Genomic DNA, 19,099 nt, shown 5'->3' on the forward strand with positions numbered 1-19,099 from the left:
ACCTTCATTCACTCCAACATGACAGTGACATACAAAACAACATAATACTAAAAAGATATACTGCATCATTTCTAGAACAAATAATATTTATCTTAACTTTATCCCTACATGACAGAGATGTTTGAACACGTCGGTCAGGCATTCTTGCCTATTCCCGGAGAGGAGAATAAAGGTTATCAAGAAAGAGAGCAAGAAAGAGAAAGAGAAAGAAAGAGAAAAAGAGTGTGAGAGAGAAAGAAAGAGAGAGAGTGGGAAAGAGAGAAAGAGAAAGACAGATATAGAGAAAAAGAAAAAGAGAGAGAAAAAGAAAAAGAGAAGAAAAAGAAAAAGGAGAGAGGGAAGGGGAGAAAGTGGGAGATGGAGAGAGATGAGAGGGAGAGGGAAGGGAAGGGGAGAAAGAGGGATAGGGAGAAAGGCCCTTTTCCCACCAGGGACAACTGGGTTCTGGACCTTCAAAAAATTGAAAAATTGAAAAAAGTTAAAAAAGAAAAAAATTAAAAAAGAAAAGAAAGAAAAAATAAAAATCAGGCGTGTGCCACTGCACACCATCCTGACATGGAAAAAAAATAAATGGATTCTTCTGTTGCTACCGGACTACCGCAAACTCCTTCTGCACCACGTCATTAAGAGGACACAGATCCTGGATCATCCTCCAACTACCTCCTGTTGCTTTCTTGACTGGGTATATGGCCGTATTACACAGGGACGTGGACCACAATGATCCCTTTCTGTAATAGAACCTGAATAGTGCCTTTTATCCCTTCCTCTGCTTCCCTGAACAACGGGTACTGGTGCACCCTCTGGAGTACTGCTCTTGACTTCAATATAATCTGTACTGGCATCACATCTCTCAGTAATCCAACATCATGTGGATTAATAGTCCATAATTGTGCTGGCACATATCGCATGCCCTCCTCAAAAAATAAAGATGGAGTCACCACTGCCATCAGGGGGCACTGTATCTTCCTATACACAGGGGATGCAGATTTCCAAAATAATTTCCCCATTTTGCTCACTGTCCTCAAATAACTCCTCATCAGTCATTTCCTTCAATTGTACTGTTGGGTCTATACATAATACTGTGTGCCATTTGCACCCGTCCTGGTCTGTTCCAATCAGGACCACTCTTTTTTTGTCTAACACTACTAGTCCTTGCAAATACAAATCTAATGACAATATTGTCCCTGCCACCATCTCGGGTGCACCATGGGTCAGAAAATTCAATCTGTTGGCCAACATGTTGTCACAATTTGAGGCACTGCTTTTGCTAATACCTTGATACAATAGACAAATATATCTGGGACCACAGGAACCCCACGGACTACTGCCTCCCTTGCCATTGCATTGATTATTAACATTGCTCGAGCTACAAACATCCCTGGAGTGGAACACACCACCTCTTGATCTGTGAATGATAACGTATTTAGTTTACTGAGCAGATCCGTAACCAACAAGTTAACAGGGGAACTCTCTGAATATAACAAGGGGGCTCGTACTACCTTCCCTCCCACTTTTATATGCAGCTCCTAGAAATAGCCCCAGAGAATCCTGCGTGTCCAGAGTTTTACCTGATAGTGGAAAGCTCCCCTCCATGATACATGATTTAGTTGCACCTGAATCTACCATAAATATAAATTGCTTGTTTCCTATTTCCACCTTCACCATGGGCTCCTCTTCAGGGTGAGCGGGTGTCGATGGGGTTGGACACGCGACTGCTCTCTGTGGGCTGTCCTAATCAGAATATGTATTTGTCCCGGGGAATGAAAAAGGGCTGCCCCTGCCATTGTAACTCCTTGGAATGGGGCACCTGTTCCCCCTGCCCTCCTGGTAAACTGTGTTCCCTCACCCTGCTGTAGTTGTTGCCCATGTTGCCTTTGCCTGTCAGCCCCATAAGGGAACTGATTTTGGCCCCCTGGCCCAAATTGCTGTTGTCCCATTCCCTGAGGCCCTTGGAGTCCCTGCCCTGAAAGTGATGGCTCATAATTTAATCCCATCCCTGGCCTGCTACTGCATTCTCTTGAGAAATGCCCCCGTCTCCCACAATACGAGCATTGTGATGTTCCCAACTCTCCTCCCCGGTGCCCTATCCCCCCAAAGCCTCCTGCTCTTGCTCCTTGAAATCCTCCTCTTCCCCTTGGTGCTCCTTAATACTCCCACTGTGGGTTGGGGTTCTGTCCCCCCAACCCCATTGTCCCTGTCCACCTTCACCCCATAGTACCGCAATTGTGGCATTCACAATTTGTTGAGTGTCTCCTGTCCTTTCCCCCTGAACCGATGCTATCACTGGTGCTTGGATGACAGCCTTATTTAGTTTTTTTTCCACTAGTTTTGCCTCATCTGTTTGCCGCTTCTGGGCTGTCTCCCTGTCCCGCTCCTTGATTCTCTTACAATGGTGGACTATTATACTTTGTATCTCTACCCACCCTTTGGCTTCAATTCCCACAATTTTATCTAGTGACTTCTGGACCGCTTTTGGTAGTCCCCTCTTTACGATAAAATAGAAAAATGATACTGAATGGTCCCATTGCCCTCCTGTCTCAACTCTCCACATTTCCTGTAACTTAAGAATAAACCTAACTGGGTCCTCATCATCACCCATAGTGCACTGCATTAAAGAATGTAAGTCAGGGGTATCTGGGTACATCCTTCGTAGATCATCCCAAACCCTTGCCATTACCTCATTAAAGGCTGCCCCATCATGTTCATTATCTGCAAGACTTACCCCAGGTTGCCCATATGTCCACAGCCTGGTCCCCAGCTAAGGCGACCAGTAAACTCTTAAGGTCTCCTAGTGCTAGGTGTTTGTTTTTCAAATTCATAGATCCATTTACTGGCGCCGGCTGTAAGCTGGGGGAGAGCTTTAACCAAGGTATTTTTGTCCTTTTGAGGCATGGCATATACTGCGTTATCCCTACTCCTTTATGTATAAGAGGCATCTGCATACCTATTTTGTTATTCTTCTGATCTTGTACTAATACCATTAAATCTAGTCTATTTCTTGGTCTATCCCTCCTCACTGCTTCCTGTGGAGGGGGGATGGGTTTCTCGCAGCCTTTTCTCCTTGATCTCCTTCTTGACCTGCTTGTTCATTATTTCTACCACCTTGAACTTCCCATTCATTTTCCCTTGCTTGTTCTACTTGTTGTCCCAGGACCGTCCATACCCTCTCCCCATAATCTTTTTCAGCACAAACTTTTCTTATTGACCATGGGTTAAATCTAAACAAAGAAATCTCCTGACTTCCAGTCCCCTATTTTCTGCACTGGTACCCTTATTTCTGGTGATGCTTCTTCAGGTTCTTGTAACCTGACTAACCTTTCCCGCAACGCTCTTAACTCGCTGTCTATATCTGCTTGTGAACCATCTTGGTACACTGATGCTACGGGCATGTCAGCGCTTGTGGATGGGTTATATGGTGGTGGAGGTGCAAAAGCTCTCGAGTGCCCCCCCCCCCATTTTCTAATCCTGTTGTTGACACTCTCTCTGCCACTGGAGGCTTATAGACCTGGTTTGTATACGATACTGGAGGTTTAGGCATTACAGGGTATATCCCATTACATTGGATCTCTTTTTCACCTTCCTGGTCTTCCATATCCTCAAATAATTGGCAGAGATCTAGAATCTCTTTTCTTTTTGGGAATTGTTTGCCTTTATATTTTGCTGCTAAAAAGATGTACATTTTTTCTTGCATTTTTTGTTACTGGAGCCCTGCTCTGGCCAGGAGTGGGACATCCCCCCCTTCCTTTGTTTCTACTGTCCCTTGTTTATGGTACTTATTTATTCTGTCACAATACAGTGGTAGGATCTTATGCATGTGTTTTATTGGAGTTTCTTCCTTCATAATGTTGCATGCGTCTCTAATGCTTCACTTAGACCTTACAACTATGCTGCGCACACTGGTGTGTATTACACAAAAATACAGATCAACCCACTTTTTCCCCCACCCCGTTACTTCTTCTCACTTTGATTTCACCCACACACACTGCAACTCATCCACCTTCCTTCCTTTTTTACCACAAAAGACAACAAAAGAAAATATACAAAAAGAATTGACTAAAATCCAGGCCCATTCCTTGTATCGAGCCACTACTTTTTTTCCTTATTTCATTTGTAATACCACCTTCCCAGCTTTTTTAATATGCTGAGGATCCCATTGCTTTTATCGTCATAAAAGAATAATGTGTGGTACTACCTTCTCATCCTATTATGGCTGAGGAGCCCTTACTTCCCAGTCCTTATACGCTGAGGCTCCCTTTCCTCTCAGTCTTTTATACGCAGAGGCTCCTTGTTTCCATTATAAAAAGTAGAAAAACAGAAATATGCGATAATTTCAATACGTAACCCACCTTCTATCCAATCTACTCCTTAACACATCACCTGCAATCCTACCCAATCTATTCCATACTATGTCACCAAAAAGTCCTATTCAATCTACTCCATTGACTTGGTACTTCATCCACATCACCATTCTATAATTTATACATATATATCCCCTTGTTCATTTGCAAGAGTATACTCACATGGGCGTTGTTCACTTGAGTCTCCTCCGTTAGAAGTCCCAGTACTGGCCTGTCTTTCTGGAGCAGCGCCCCGCTTTAGTGAGCAGAGAGGATTTCTTCTAAAATGTCTATTACTAAAACCGTTTCAGGAAACATTTGTTTTTTGATTTAGGGGACCAGTCGCTATAGCTGGGCGTGTCTTCTTCCTGGTGACTAGGCCTAGGGCTTTGCAAAGTATGGGGGCGAAACTGAGATCACATCGGGAAGTCGCCACTGAAAGGGTGTCCCTGTAAGGCTACCCCTAATTCTAAGTTTGTCCCTTAATTACGCTCACACCAGAATAAATACACTCCTCTAGAGAAGCAAGGCCAAGAGTCTTATCTTGCAAGGATAACAAGTTTAATCATTACAGAAATGAGGATGGGGCAAAGAACTCTGCTCCCTGAACGGTCTCTTCTGTCCCTTAACCATTCCAAGCTCCTGCAAACTGGTGCCAGGCAGGAGATTTTATACTCATAACTTGCTGTTGTGACATCTCTGGATATGGGCATGGTTTTATCCGAACTTGTCCTTCTTCCATACAAGGGATGCTCCAGTCTTCCTTCCTTCATGGCGGGTGATGTCTGTTTTAGGACATGCTACTTTACATATTGCTAGCCTATGCAAAAATACACTGTAGCTTCATTTTTCATCATTTTGCTACCTATGACCATTTATATATAAACACATTTTCCCGTCATGCTCTCAATACTTCACTCATTATACTCATATTTTTATCTGGTCCAGTAATTCCACTTAAAACCTTGTTTTCCATAGTTCTGCATTGTGTGCATTGAGTCGTAGCCTGCATGGGTTTTTCGGACAGACAGCAAACAGTTGCTGAGTTACTTTGTGTGCTCTGCCAGCCTTATTGACGCAAGACTGCATGAGCCCTGCGATCCATTTTTAGCGCAGGCCACATTCCTTCTGGGAAGGGAGGGGGAGTATTTCTTACTCCTACCTTGCTAAGAACTGCATAGGTTTTGACATTTACAAATGTATTCAGCTAATAGTTATTTGCACCTTATATTTAAATAAGTGCCTTCTTTTAGTCCCTGCCCCACGTCTGTGTGTGTTATTATATTTGCATGAAAAAGGCTTTCTCAGTGCCCCTCCTCCCCACTGGTAGTGCCTAGAAACAGTCAAAAGAAGTCTTGCCTAATTCTAAAGTGCTTGGGAATGAAGCTCCTTCCCAACACAAGTTGTCCCCTGCAAGCTCGTTGATGCTCTACAAGTCCCGGCATTTTAGCTCATCTCTATTTGCATGCATGTGCAGTACTTGTAATTGTATTTCCTCCCACTAAATTCAGGACTACAATTAGCAGAAAATGTTAGACGCCTAAAAGCCAGGAATGGCTAATCATCCCACCTGATGTGGGACCTGTGACAAGATCACTATTGCCATGCAGGAGTACAGGGATGAATAGTATCTAAACTCCTACCCAGTCTGACGCTACTACTAGAACAGGAGTAATATCAACCATAAAGAGGAAAAACATACAACTTGAATGTTATACTGTCCTCACTTCTTTAAGGTACCTAGGGCCACGGTCAGGTTATACTCTTCAAGAGAGTGTGGGCCAGCACTGGGTATCCAAAATAACAATAGTTTGGGAAGTACCAAAATAAAAGTAATGTCTAATAAACAGGGGGAAAACATTCAAGTTGCAAGCTACTAGGCAGACATAAAGTCACCTGCCACTTCAATTCTAGACATACCAACAGCACACCATTTCTCAAGAGTCAAATATCGCTAACCAGTGGCTAGCGACGAGTGCACATTTTCCACCCTGCAATCAGTGTTCTTTTAAGTAAGACTTTTTACTAAAAGAGTTTGAGAGTTACAGAGAATACAGACTTGGCGCAAAAAGGGTATTCTGTATATTGAAGAACATGAGTATGCGGGTAAACACTCATGTAGAAAGTCAAACAAGTTCAAGACTATGGGCCTCATCACAAGTATGGCGGTAATCCGGTGGAATTTCCCCTGAGCGGAAATAGCGTTACTGCCAGGTCATGCTGCGGTATTAGCGCTGCATCACAAATTGGCATGAACGTGCGCCCCTCTCCGGCAGTAACGCTATTACCGCCTGGCAAAAAATGCACAGAAATAAGTGTTATTGCCAATCCATCAAATATCTCCACTTCCTGCAGCCATTCAGACCTGGAAACAAGCCAGAATGTCTCAGGAGAGGACCAGAGGCAAGGTGGCTGCAAATCGCCTCCAAAAACCCAAGTTTAGTGTTGGGGAGCCGGTGGTCCTCACAGATGAGGTCATTGCCCACTGTGATTAACTATATGGCAGTCGGCAGCGTAAGACCACAGGGCAGTACAGGACAGCCATCTGGCATTCCATCAGCCTGAAGGTGACTGCAGTGACAAGTGTACCCATGCCGGGGAGGACTGCCGCAAGCGGTTGAATGACCTGAGGGCCAGGGTGCATGGACTGCTGACACAACACCACCAGGAGTCCCTGGCGACTGGAGGAGGCACTGTGGAACCGCTGGTCCTCACCGCCTGGGAGGAAAGGTGCAGCATGGTGCTGGATTTGGAGGATTTAGAGGGAGTCAGAGGTGCAGAGGGGGGTATCAGCAGCCAGGCAGTGAGTCAACGCCCCCAGAACAAGTGCAGGCACAAATGACAGCCTAGCATAAGATGCCCCAGTGGACAGGGACACATATCAGCAGACCCATAAACTGGGAATGCCAACATGGCAGAGTGACGGGGTGGTACATCAGCCACCCTCCACAGCAGCCACGTGGCAGGGAACCAAGCGCACCCCTGAACGTTACAACAGCGGGAAGGGGTGGCAAGTGACCTATCCAAGTGCCATGCACAACACACCCCTGCTGATGCACCCTGTGCCAGCAGGATTGTTGTGCATCAGAAACCATGACACTGTGCAGCAATCACACCAGCATGTTGCAGGCCCAGTTGGCCTGCCCAGTGTTGGCATAGCAGTACACTTCCCCCTACACCGGCATGGGCTCAGCTAGCCAATCACTGTACACCACAGCGCAACCCTGCTGTCTGCACAGCAGTACCCCAAAGAGCCGTGGCAGTGCCATAGACTAACTACAACCACAAAAGTGTTGGGTGGAAGTTTTTGAATGAATCTGAACCGCTGCATTGCTCTGGGCAACCTTCCACACCACTGTTTTTTAGCCTGTCTGCTCCATTGCAAAAGGGTTCCAGCCATATGCAAATCAGCCAGGCACTGCCACCAATGGTAGTAGCCCAGCCCAAACTGCTAGGCCAGGTCCCCTCTGCACGTAAACACAAGCAACCCCAGACATATTTCGGCCATGTTGGGCCTCCTCAGTGAGGTGCAGCTTGGTTACCTATGGCACAGCGAGCAAGGGACCCACATCTGGGCATACCCTCTCTCTCACATAGTGAGACAAACAATAACCACAAAAGGGATGGGTGGAAGGTTTTGAATGAATCTGGCCCAGAGCAATGGCAGTCGTTAAGATTCATTCTAAACCTTCCAGCCATCACCTCTTTGTTTTTGCTTTGTCACCCCGAGTGGGATGGGTATGCCCAGACGTGGGTCCTGTGCCTGGTGGGCCTAGAGACCCAAGCTACTCCTCACTGATGAGGCCCAACAAGACCGAAAAATGTTTAGGGATGCTTGTGGTCTCGTGCAGAAGGGATGTGACCTAGCAGTTCAGGCTGGACCGCGCCTTTTGGGGTGGGGCCAGGCCTGATTTGCATATGGTCTTTCACCTTCTTTAATGTATTGGCAGTCGAAGAACGATGGTCTGAAGGGTTGGCCAGAGCAATGCCAGTGGTTAAGATTCATTCCAAACCTTTCAGCCATCACCTCTTTGTTTTTGCTTTGTCACCCCGAGTGGGACGGGTATGCCCAGACGTGGGTCTCGTGCCTGCTGGGCCTATAGACCCTAGCTACTCCTCACTGATGAGGCCCAAAAAGGCTGAAACATGTTTGGTGATGCTTGTGGTCTCGTGCAGAAGGGATGTGACCTAGCAGTTCAGGCTGGACTGCCCCTTTTGGGGTGGGGCCAGGCCTGATTTGCATATGGTCTTTCCCCTTCTGTAATGGCTTGGCAGGTGAAGAACAATAATAATAATAATTTTGCATTTATATAGTGCTACGAACCCTCAGGCATCTGAGCGCTGCTTATTATTACCCACGGTGTGTGGTGCACATTTAGTACGGCCACCCTGACAGTATACGAGCAGAGGGTCAGGGAGTTGACTGAAGGGGATCTCAGAACTCGCAGAGGCTATCCGCCAGAGCACAGAGGTGACACTCCAACATGTCTGGGGGCCAGGCTCCATTCCCTCCACTTCGATGACTCCCACAGAGGAGTCTCAGCAGAGCACACCTAGGTGCCAGTGCCAGCGCCATTTGTGCTCAAGATCACTGGGGGCGGGCAGGTGGGGAAAGAGGCCATGGTTATAATTCACACCGAGACACTTATTGCCCTGTTAGGCCATGCTGGGCAGTTGGTGGTTGTTGGAGGGTGGGGGGATATGGCACTGGGGAGTTGGTGGTGGGCAGAGGGTGGGGGGTAGGGTGCTGTGCAGTTGGTGGTGGGGGGAGGGCAGGGGGATAGTTGGGGCACTTCATTTCATTAAAACTGTTAAAACGTCATCAATGCGAGGACATTCCTGAATGTGTCATTGTCATGTTTATTGATAGAGGTGAGTGGCACACAGTGGTGAATGGCTTGTGCCATGTGAAAGTGTCAGAAGAACACTTTCTGACACTTTGACTGGTGAGTCAATCTCTCATCCCTCACGTGATCTCTGGCAATGCGTGCATTTGCCACTGCCACAGGCACTGCATTCTCATCCACATGCACCCTTTTCCCTTGCAGCATATGTTACGTAAAGTGTCTGTCTGTGACATGTGCATCTGACATGGTGGCTGTCGTGTGACAGTGTATTTCCCCCGTGCATGAGGCCTGCTAAGGGGTTCCCATGGGCCCTCCCTGAGCTTCTCGAGCCACTGTGTTGCCATTGTGGGCTGGGCGCACATGGGTGCATGGCTGTGGTACTGGCAGGGTTGTTGTGTGATGCAATGTGGCCATTTGTCATCATTGCTTTAATTTGTTCATGATGCATTGTGGTACCTGTAGTAATGTTAGTTGCTACTGTATATGGACATCAGCTTCTCCATCCAGGTAAGTCTGACATGTGCATGCTCCGTGGGATGTACTGTGACGTTGGTGTGGGAGTTGTTCAGGCGCGACTTTTGCATTTGCTTGTCATGCCCTGGTTTTTGTAATTTTTCACATCCCCCTTCTTTGGTCAGGTGCTTTGCAGCACATGCGTGCAGTCAGTGTTACTCACCCACTATCCAAGTCTGTTGTCCTCTGTGCCTCTCCATGTATCCTGGCAGTGTGCTGTTTCATAGGACCATGGAATGGTGGGTGGAACCAGGGTAGCGGGCACAGCAGTGGGTGATGTACAGCTTGGGGTCGCAGGTCACCTGCACATTTAGGGAGTGACAGTGCTTGCGGTTAAGGTACACTGCTTTGTGGACACGGGGGGGCATGAGCGCTACATGCATACAGTCCAGGGCAGCTATCACATTTGGCATTTGGGTAACGGCATAGAACTGTGCCTTCATGGCATTGACCTGGGCTGGGGTGGTAGGCTGTGAAATGTGCCATTGCACTCTCCGCAGGAGGGCTTTGAGCACCTGGGCCAACACTGAGCAGAATGTGGGCTGTGCCATGCTGTGCATCATGGCCACAGTGTGCTGGAAGGTGCCAGTTCCAAGCGATTTTTGGACTGACACTAGGTTCAGAAGTGGGAGCACAGTAGTCCGGATGCTGATCCTGCTCCCTATGTCGTACTGTATTGTGCTGATCATCTCAGTTATGGTCTCCCTGTTGAGGCAGTACAGGGTGACAAACTGGCTGTCATTGAGGATCCAGGGTGATGGCCTGACCCTGGGGATTGGAGCACGCCTTGCTTGGCTCCCCTCCTCCGCCCCCCTGTACTTCCTGTGGCCTGGCCTGGTTGTCCTACCTCTCTGCTTCCAGGCGCAGCATGAGCAGCTGCCTGTCTCAGCTCATATTGGTGAGTGCCAGCATGGTGTTGGAAACAGTGTTTGGGGTAGGGGTGTGCCTTATGAAGCCCAGAGTGGATTGGGATCACTTGTGCCTTCATTTCTGACAGTGTTCATTTACCTACAGCTGGAAGCTGGAAGTAAATGTGCCGTATTTTAATACCGCCGTTTGTCGGCTGTGATTGCGCCGAGTGTTGCTGGCTGTAATAGCGTGGGCTGATTTTTATAGTCTGCAGTATTTGCGCCGTCTCATGATCCGGCAGAGCGGTATTGGTGCCGCTAATTCTGTTACCGCCACTTTTAAGGATTACTGCCATACTTGTGATGAGGCCCTATGTCTTGAAGGAATAATGTCATAATGTGGGGATGCATATGTCACTAGAACCCATCGAACAAGCTCAGGGAGAGAGAGAGGGACATTTCTGAGGCATGTGGTTCTGGTTAGAATCACATGGTTTGCATTGGCGCTGCGTATTACGTGATTTATTTTCGATTTCGAAAAGGGACGTTGACTGGGCGTTCCTGTAATACTATCCCAGCTGTGACATGTACTGTACCCATGATCCTTCATCAAGGTCCTCAGATTGTTTTTTCCACTATCGGGTTGGTCACACTTTGTGGAGTTTCTCAAAGTGATTACATTGCTTGTAATCAAGCACACATTCGGGATATACTGTTTCACTGACAGCTCTTGATGGAGCACAACGACCGCAGGATCGACCATCGTACGGGGTGTATAGCTGCTTTGGAGATTGGCATTCAATGGCTACAGCTATTGGCCTCAGCCTTAACAGTAGAGCGAGTGGGAGAAGACACTTCCACGTTACAGCCGAGGAGGTTGTCTCCTTATATTTCCCTATAATAATATTTATCTCGCTCTACTCCAGCTTCCAACATGGAGAATACCCCCTTTATATTCTGCCCCACGTGCAACAAAACGTTTCAGTGTAAAGACAGACAAAGTCTGCAATTATTATCTTCAAAGGGATCAACAGGAAGACAAATGCTGGTCGTGTAAGCTTTTTAAGCCTAAAACACACTAAGCGGCTTTCACAATGCAAGCTGAGGCATCTACGGATCACCTCACTGGGGTGGAGGAATCCGAGCCAGAACAGGACAGCCTCGGTTCTGAATCGGAAGCCGAAGAGATAACGGATAGGGAAGCTCAGGATTCCTGTAGGCCAGTCTCCAGCTCCAAACAGCAAGAGTCACATTCTGCTATGGAAACTTCACCTGGCGACAAGGCTAAACACGCTAAATCGGTACATGGGAACATTTCAGCACAAATTAAAACACATTGAGGGGACAAAACACATTTCGCCCACTGTAACATTTTCTACACTTCCATCGAAAGGGTCAAAATCCTTTGCGGAGACAGCAACCTCTGCGACTACCGGGTCTGTCGAACAAAGGACATCAGCTCCTAATGATTCTCGATCAACACATGGCCTAGAGCCTGCGTTCACGCTGACCATCTTTTCACCGAAGGACACTACAAATAAACCAAAACAACACATGCCGATAACTATGATTTTGGCGCATGCTGGGGAAAAAGAAACCTACACACGTCGAAGCTAGTTCTTCTTTATCTGATAGTCTCAAAAAGAAGAAACAGAGGAACAGGTTAAAACACAAGAAGAAGTTGGTGTTCCAACACAGGGGTCCCTACGTTCATCAGGGCAATGGACAAAAGAAAGGTTTGAGGTCACAATGAACAGGGTGGACTAATTTACGGCATTTTTAGAAATACACCCTCTTAAACACAAACCAAAGGTTTTAGAAGAATAGGTACTGTCCAAATAATTAAGAACTGAACCCTCTGTCCCTTAAGAGTAGCCGGTGGAATTAGAGATATATACAGACAAGGTAGAGTATGTTGAGGTGGATAACACAGGCACAGACCTAGAAGGCCTTCCTGTTCCCTCACCAGACATTGAGGATCCCATCTCCTCTTCGCTTATTGATGAAAATTTACTACATAATCTGCTTAGGAAAGTAGCCCACTATTTCAAAATGGACACACATGAATCTGAGGAGCTGGGGCGTTGCTAGGGGGGGCTAAGGGGGCTATAGCCCCTGATCTTTTGGTTGTAGCCCCGGATAGAATCTCAGGAGCTACAGCCAAAAGGCTAGCTAGCCCCAAGTCCCAACAGTTCCGACATCAGCGCAGCCCCGGGTCTTTTCCAGACCTAGCAACTCCCCTGCTGAGGAGGACACAGATTTCGTAGATGATTTCCTCAACGAGAAGAAAGAGGTTAGGCAGTACATTACTTTACTTAAATCTGTAGTGATGACCAGACCCACACCACCAACAACTCCAGTATTAACAAAACCAGTTAACCCACGAGTGGAGAAGTGGTTCAAACCAGCACCTACCAACCCTCTCTTTATCAAGGTTCACTTGAAACCGGACTCTTTAGTCGTTACCACAACACACAAAAGGGCAGGTACCCCTTTGGCAACATCAGAGTCCCTTCCGAACAAAGAAAGCAAAAAGCTTTTGCATTAGGTAAAAAAGTGACAACCTCTGCAGCATATCAAATGCCCATTGCCAACAATGCAGCCTTAACTGCTAGTTCCAATAGAGCTCAATGGGATCATGTAGAAGAACTTACTGCTAATGTCCATGAGCCTCTAAAAGCAGAAATCCTAAAAGCCTTATCGGGAGGGAAACAGACTGCTAATGCATCTGTAAAATACACCCTAGATGCAGCAGATACTGCTAGGAGAATCAATCGGGAGGGAACCTTATTAAAGACACCTGCCTGGCTCATAAACTCAGGCTTTAGAGCAGAGACTCAAGCTACCCTTTTAAATATGCCAATAGAAAATAAGGTTCTATTTGTCAAAGCAGTCGATCAGGCCCTAGAAATTGCAAGGAAGCACCAAGAAACACTGAAATATTAAATCAGTTTTCAAACCCTTTCATCTGAGAGGAGCACAATCAAGTCTGCAGAGTTTTTGTGTCCAAAGCTACTCAAGGTCTGCAGCACAGACTACTTACTCCTCTGGTGCATGTTCCTCCTCATGGTTCGGAAATCTGGAAAATGTGTCTTCCTTTCAGTCCTCATTTCCAAGGCAATTCAGAAGAGCTGAGGCAGAGGGAGAAGCCAACCCTCAAGAGGTTTGCCCACTTCTGCAAAGCAATGACTCTCTGTTCCAGGCCTCCCCCATATCATCCCAGTAGGGAGTCACATAACATTGTTCGCCCACGTATGGTAGAGGATCACCTCAGACAAGTGGGTGCTGTCACGGGAAAAAGCGGGTATTGCATTGAGTTTTAAGAACAACTGCGCGCAAGACACAGAATATATATAATATGTATGTGCTTTGCAAGGTGAATGCGCCAAGTTAAGCTGGTCATGTCTTCCCGCATCCAGTGAATTTCAAGAGTTTTGTTGCGTTAAATCTGTGCAACTTAACTGTACCTTAACAAAGGTTTTTCCAGTGAATTTCAAGGGTTTTGATATAATATCGTTTTTTTACGAGCCACTACCCATGCATTTCGCCTTGGCCCGTGGTCACGGCCTTCGGCCGTGTCCTCTGTACATGTTCCCCCAATATGTTTCTTTTGAACCCACTATATATGTCTTTCGTGCCCACTAGCCACAGCCTTCCGCCGCGCCCACTGTATATTTTAAAACACTAGGGGGCCACTAGCCATGGCCACGACCTTCAGCTGCCTCCACTGTACATGTTCCCCCAATATGTTTCTTTTGGACCCATTAGGTGTCCACAACCTTGAGCCATGGTCACTATACATGTCCAGGGCCATTGGCCATGGCCAGTGAACACAGCCTTCGGCCACGCCCACTGTATACTTTAAAACCGTGCCTTTCTTTCTTACTCACTCACTTACCATGGCCTTTGCCCATGACTATTGTCCCCAGCCTTCAACCATGGCCCCTTTACATGTTGCCCCAATAGCTTTCTTTCGTTCCCACTAGCCATGGCTTTCAGCCATGTGGCCTTCTTTTTTAATTTAATTTTTTTATTGTGATTTTAGTTGCCAAAGCAACCTTACACAAAAAAACAGATAAATACAAAAACATACAAAGATAAATAGAAAATACACAATTCTCACTATATAAATAACCAGTAGCAATTCTCACTAAAAAAGAGCAGAAACACATAATAAAAATTGATACAAAGATAAAATAAGTGAAACGCTATGGCCTGACATTAGCCAAGACCAGGAAAGGTCAATAGAGAAGTCGGATTCCCTCAGAGCATTTTGTTTGAAACATCTTTCTGTATTTTCCCAAAAATAAGGACAAACAGTGATCCAATGCCTGAGGGTTTCCTGATCATATGTACTCTGACAGACCCTACAATGAATGTTATCAAGTATGGGCTGTTGAACTTTCCAATGTGGGATACGGGTCTTGAGCGAAACTGGTCAAGGCGAAAGCGTAGATAAGCCTCACAAACTCCTCTATTGCAGGATAACCTCTGTAGATATCGAGGGATACATTCAATTTTATGCACACATTTTGCATATTCAGTGTATGTACTATACAAATAAATTGTATCAACTGTTTCCACTCAGTCTAGTTTGGACAGTTTAGCCTTTAGATATCCAGGATGATGAACTAATACATCTTCCGTTCCACCAACGTGAATCAGAATATCCTGCATTCTTTTAATGAAGTGTTTAATGGGGGGAACCAAGGCTGCTTTGGTAATGCTAGACAAATCCATGTAAAGACAATTGGGATTTTCTATAAAGACATTTAATTTCAGAGGTCAAAGGGGAGAGCCTTCTCAGGAGGCATGCTTTCCAAGTAACAAATGAGGACCGATTGCTCAGATTCTAACCCAAGTACCTTAGGGAGTCCATATACTCCTTCAGCAGTGGCCACTCTACATATTGCTCCAATAGGTTTCCTAAACTAGCCATGGCCTTCAGCCGTGGCCACACCACTAGGTTTCTTTTGGGCACCCGGTTCCATATTACGCCCCATGACATGTTACCCCAATGCGTTACACCCCACCATACTGTAGCTGTAAAATTCAACTTTTATTTGCATTCATTTAATTTTTGTTACTTTTTACTTTTTTCCCGTAACCACAGTTATATTAGCAATGAACTACAAATAACCCCTACATACACCCCACCCTACAGTAGCTGTAAAATTCCACTTTTGTTTGCATTCATTTAATTTTTGTAACTTTTTTACTTTTTTCCCGTAACCACAGTTATATTAGCAATGAACTACAGATAACCCTGGTTGTCCGTGAAGACCTGCAAATAATCGCGGTTATCCTTGTGACACACCTTCGTTCCCAATCGACTTTTCTATTATAACCCCAGTAATCCTGCCAGATAACCCTGTTTATACGAAAACGTTTGATCTCTGAACTTGGTCACGAGCCCCCCTACCGGCAACCTCCAACTCCCCAATTTTACATGGTTTCCACTTTTCCCCTCCCCACCTCGAGCCTGAAGCCATGTTATCCTTTTTACTCCTCCAAATTATATTTTTCCAACTTTCGTTTTTCAGCTAACCTTGGTTATTCCTGTTATAAACACAGTTATCTCTGGTATCGAACAAAAAAAAGATTGGCAGCTTTTTAATTTCTGAAAATACTCTCTACTGCAAAGCACTATGGGAGATATAGCTATCATTTTGAAAGAAGGGGACTCTGCCTCCTGCTAAGCTACTGGATGCAATAACCCCAGGCTCCTCCCAGAAATCGAGTCAACACTTCGTGCCCAAGTTGTTTCATACCTAGTCCAGTGCCGTCCAGTGGCTTTTGAAAATCCTCTCTACTGCAAAGCACTATGGGAGAAATAGCTATCATTTTGAAAGAAGGGGACTCTGCCTCCTGCTAAACTACTGGATGCAATAACCCCAAGCTCCTCCCAGAAATCGAGTCAACACTTCGTGCCCAAGTTGTTTCATACCTAGTCCAGTGACGTCCAGTGGCTTTTGCTGTGCGCTGTGCATAAATATGGCCTTTTTCCCTCTGGCCCACCTGATCTCCACCTACTCTCCTCACTTCCATTGTTACGCAGATGACACACAGCTCTCTTTTACGGTTGCCCTCGCCTACCTCCTCTTCCTCCTCCTCTTCGTGCCTTATACCTGACTGCCTCACTGCAATTCAGGCATGGTGACCTGCCAATGATCTCTGCCTCAATGCCAGAAAGACAGAGATCCTTCTCATTGAGAGGCTTCACTCTCTGGCCATTCTCCTTGTGTCTCCTCCCCTCACCCACTTGTGAGGCAAAAAACCTTGAAATCATCTTTGACTCCTCTCTCTCCTTCTCTCCATACATCACAGATCTTGCCAGGAAGTCCACATTTCAGCTTCATTTCCTCCTGGGCATTCTACCTTTCCTCACCTTCACCCAGAAGCTCAATGTCTCCAGAGCCCTGGTTATTTCTATTATTGACTACTGCAACAGCCTCTTCCTCAATATTCCTCTTCCCTCCCTTCGCCTCGAACTAATCCAGAATAGGACTGCAAGACGTACCCTTGGCCTCAAGCCCAGGGACCTCATCTCTCCAGCCCCAAAATCTCTCCACTGGCTCCCGGTGACTGCAAGGATCAAATTGAAAACGTGTTGCATCATACACAAGGCTGTCTGGGGTCTGCGTCCTCTCTACATCCAGCTTTCCCTCCCGAAATACCGCCCAGCCAGAATACTTCGACTTCTGACTCCAACTTTCTGCAGGTCATGTTTCTGCAAGCATAGAGTGGGAGGTAGATCCCTCTCCTCGGCTAGCGTCTGCCTCTGGAACAGCCTCCCTTCCCTCCTCAGACTTGAGCCGAATCTTCTTAAATTCCGGAAACTTCTCAAGACTTTCCTTTTCTCCTCTTCTTCCCCTGCCCCCTCCCCTGCTAAAATCTACACCTGCCGCTGCGACTGGAGCGTGGCCCCCTCAGAGTCATACAGGGACCGGACCACCCACCTACCAGTCCCTACCATTATCCTTTGCCAGCACTTGCCCTCGGGCTTCCTTTCCCGGGCTAGCCCATCCCAGTCCTCCTGTCCACTGCACTCTTCCACCGCTCCCAACTTCCCCTGGCACTTGCAGCCGCGGCCTGAATAGCACTTGCATGCCGCCCTTGCACTTATCACCTTGTCATCCACTTGCACGGTATGATTGTCACAATGCCAATATAACAGTTTTTTTGTTCTTGTTGTTGATTGCCTATGATATCCCATGCCCTTCCACCCCTTTATTGTCTTGTGGCGCCTGGAATCACGTGTATAGGCGCCATGCAAATGTCCAATAAATAAATTAAATAAAATTGCAGAGTACTTGTCACTGGGCGCATTTCTTGCACAATAAAAATGTAAAACAATGCACAACATTTTAATCCTGCTTTTTGTTTTCCTCTTCAAAGACATAAAGAGTCTGGAGAAGTTGCTCAGAGATGCTGTAGCCTATGGTCAACCTCGCACCCATCGAGCGTGGAAAAAAATACTCATAATAGCCGAAGGCATTTACAGGTAACTGCATTATTTCACATTACTGTCATTTTCTTATTTGTACTTTTAAAAATATTATTTTAAAGATTTTAATGCTTAACATGAATTGTGAAGGTATTGGGTTTACCAATATGCCCATGGCCCATACAACGCTCAGCAAGGCCCAGTTACTTTCTTTGCTTCTCCTTACTAGACTGCATTTAGCCGCAGGAAACGCTGCTTCAAAGAGCAATATGTCCTCATTGCAGCACTAATCATTGTCCTAGTTCTGCTGATAGCCCAGTTGCTCAGGACTTCATATCTGGAGTAAGACATTTAACACCATTGGCTAATTGGGCTTTAGCCCACTCCCCACCTCTGAAATTCTGAGCCGTTGAATACAGGACCAAGCTGTACTCCAGACCTGTCATGAGCAGGACAATATTAACGGTATCCAGAACTTCATTGTGCTGCCAGCACCATTATAAAGTCCTGGCTGCCCTGGTATTTACTTTTTTAGGCACATGTCTTTTTTATCAGCAGCACCTTTTCTCTTGCATGACTGTTCAGGTAGTTGAAACTGTGATATCATGTTTCCAAATGAAAGTACGTGCACAGCACCCGTTACTTACCGTATGTGTCTTTGGCGAAGACAAGGTAAATGACAAAATAAAACTCCTTTTATAAAGTGTAATGTTTGCTAGTTTCACATACTACAAAGGCTTTGTTTTTATGTGGATACTCAAAATTTCAGACCATCATGCACAACGAGTCGGAAGTTTGTGTCAAACCTTCAGTATAGGCAGATGACCATAACGTGCAATTTTTGTTGTTGTGGGTCTTTAAGTGCTGAAGCATAGTGGTGTGAAACATTTTTCATACTTCCGTTACTTTGCATTCTGGGACTTCTAGAAAATAAAGCTACAATAATACACTTTTGACTTGCCATGTTTCTATAAGGATTTATGTGTGGTCAGGTCTTTTATCATGTGATTTGTGTACTTCGCAATTAAATAGTAGAAGACCATTTTATTGTACTTCGTGAAAGTAAAAACTTCAATAGTCTACCAACCAGAGCTTGTAATATGTGTG

The 19,099-nt window shown here is 45.9% G+C and overlaps 1 protein-coding gene across 1 annotated transcript in view; it reads left to right on the plus strand.

Moving 5' to 3' along the window:
- LOC138467979 (serine palmitoyltransferase 3-like) overlaps positions 1-19,099 on the plus strand; it is a 1,171,530-nt gene that overhangs the window by 765,916 nt on the left and 386,515 nt on the right. Inside the window, exon 7 of the mRNA XM_069608334.1 lies at positions 17,944-18,049. Within this exon, the coding sequence (XP_069464435.1) occupies positions 17,944-18,049 (106 nt within the window). The remainder of the gene's footprint in view (positions 1-17,943; positions 18,050-19,099) is intronic.

Source organism: Ambystoma mexicanum, chromosome 4q (genome assembly GCF_040938575.1).
Source record: "Ambystoma mexicanum isolate Mex_15411 chromosome 4q, UKY_AmexF1_1, whole genome shotgun sequence".
Lineage (NCBI taxonomy): Eukaryota > Metazoa > Chordata > Amphibia > Caudata > Ambystomatidae > Ambystoma > Ambystoma mexicanum.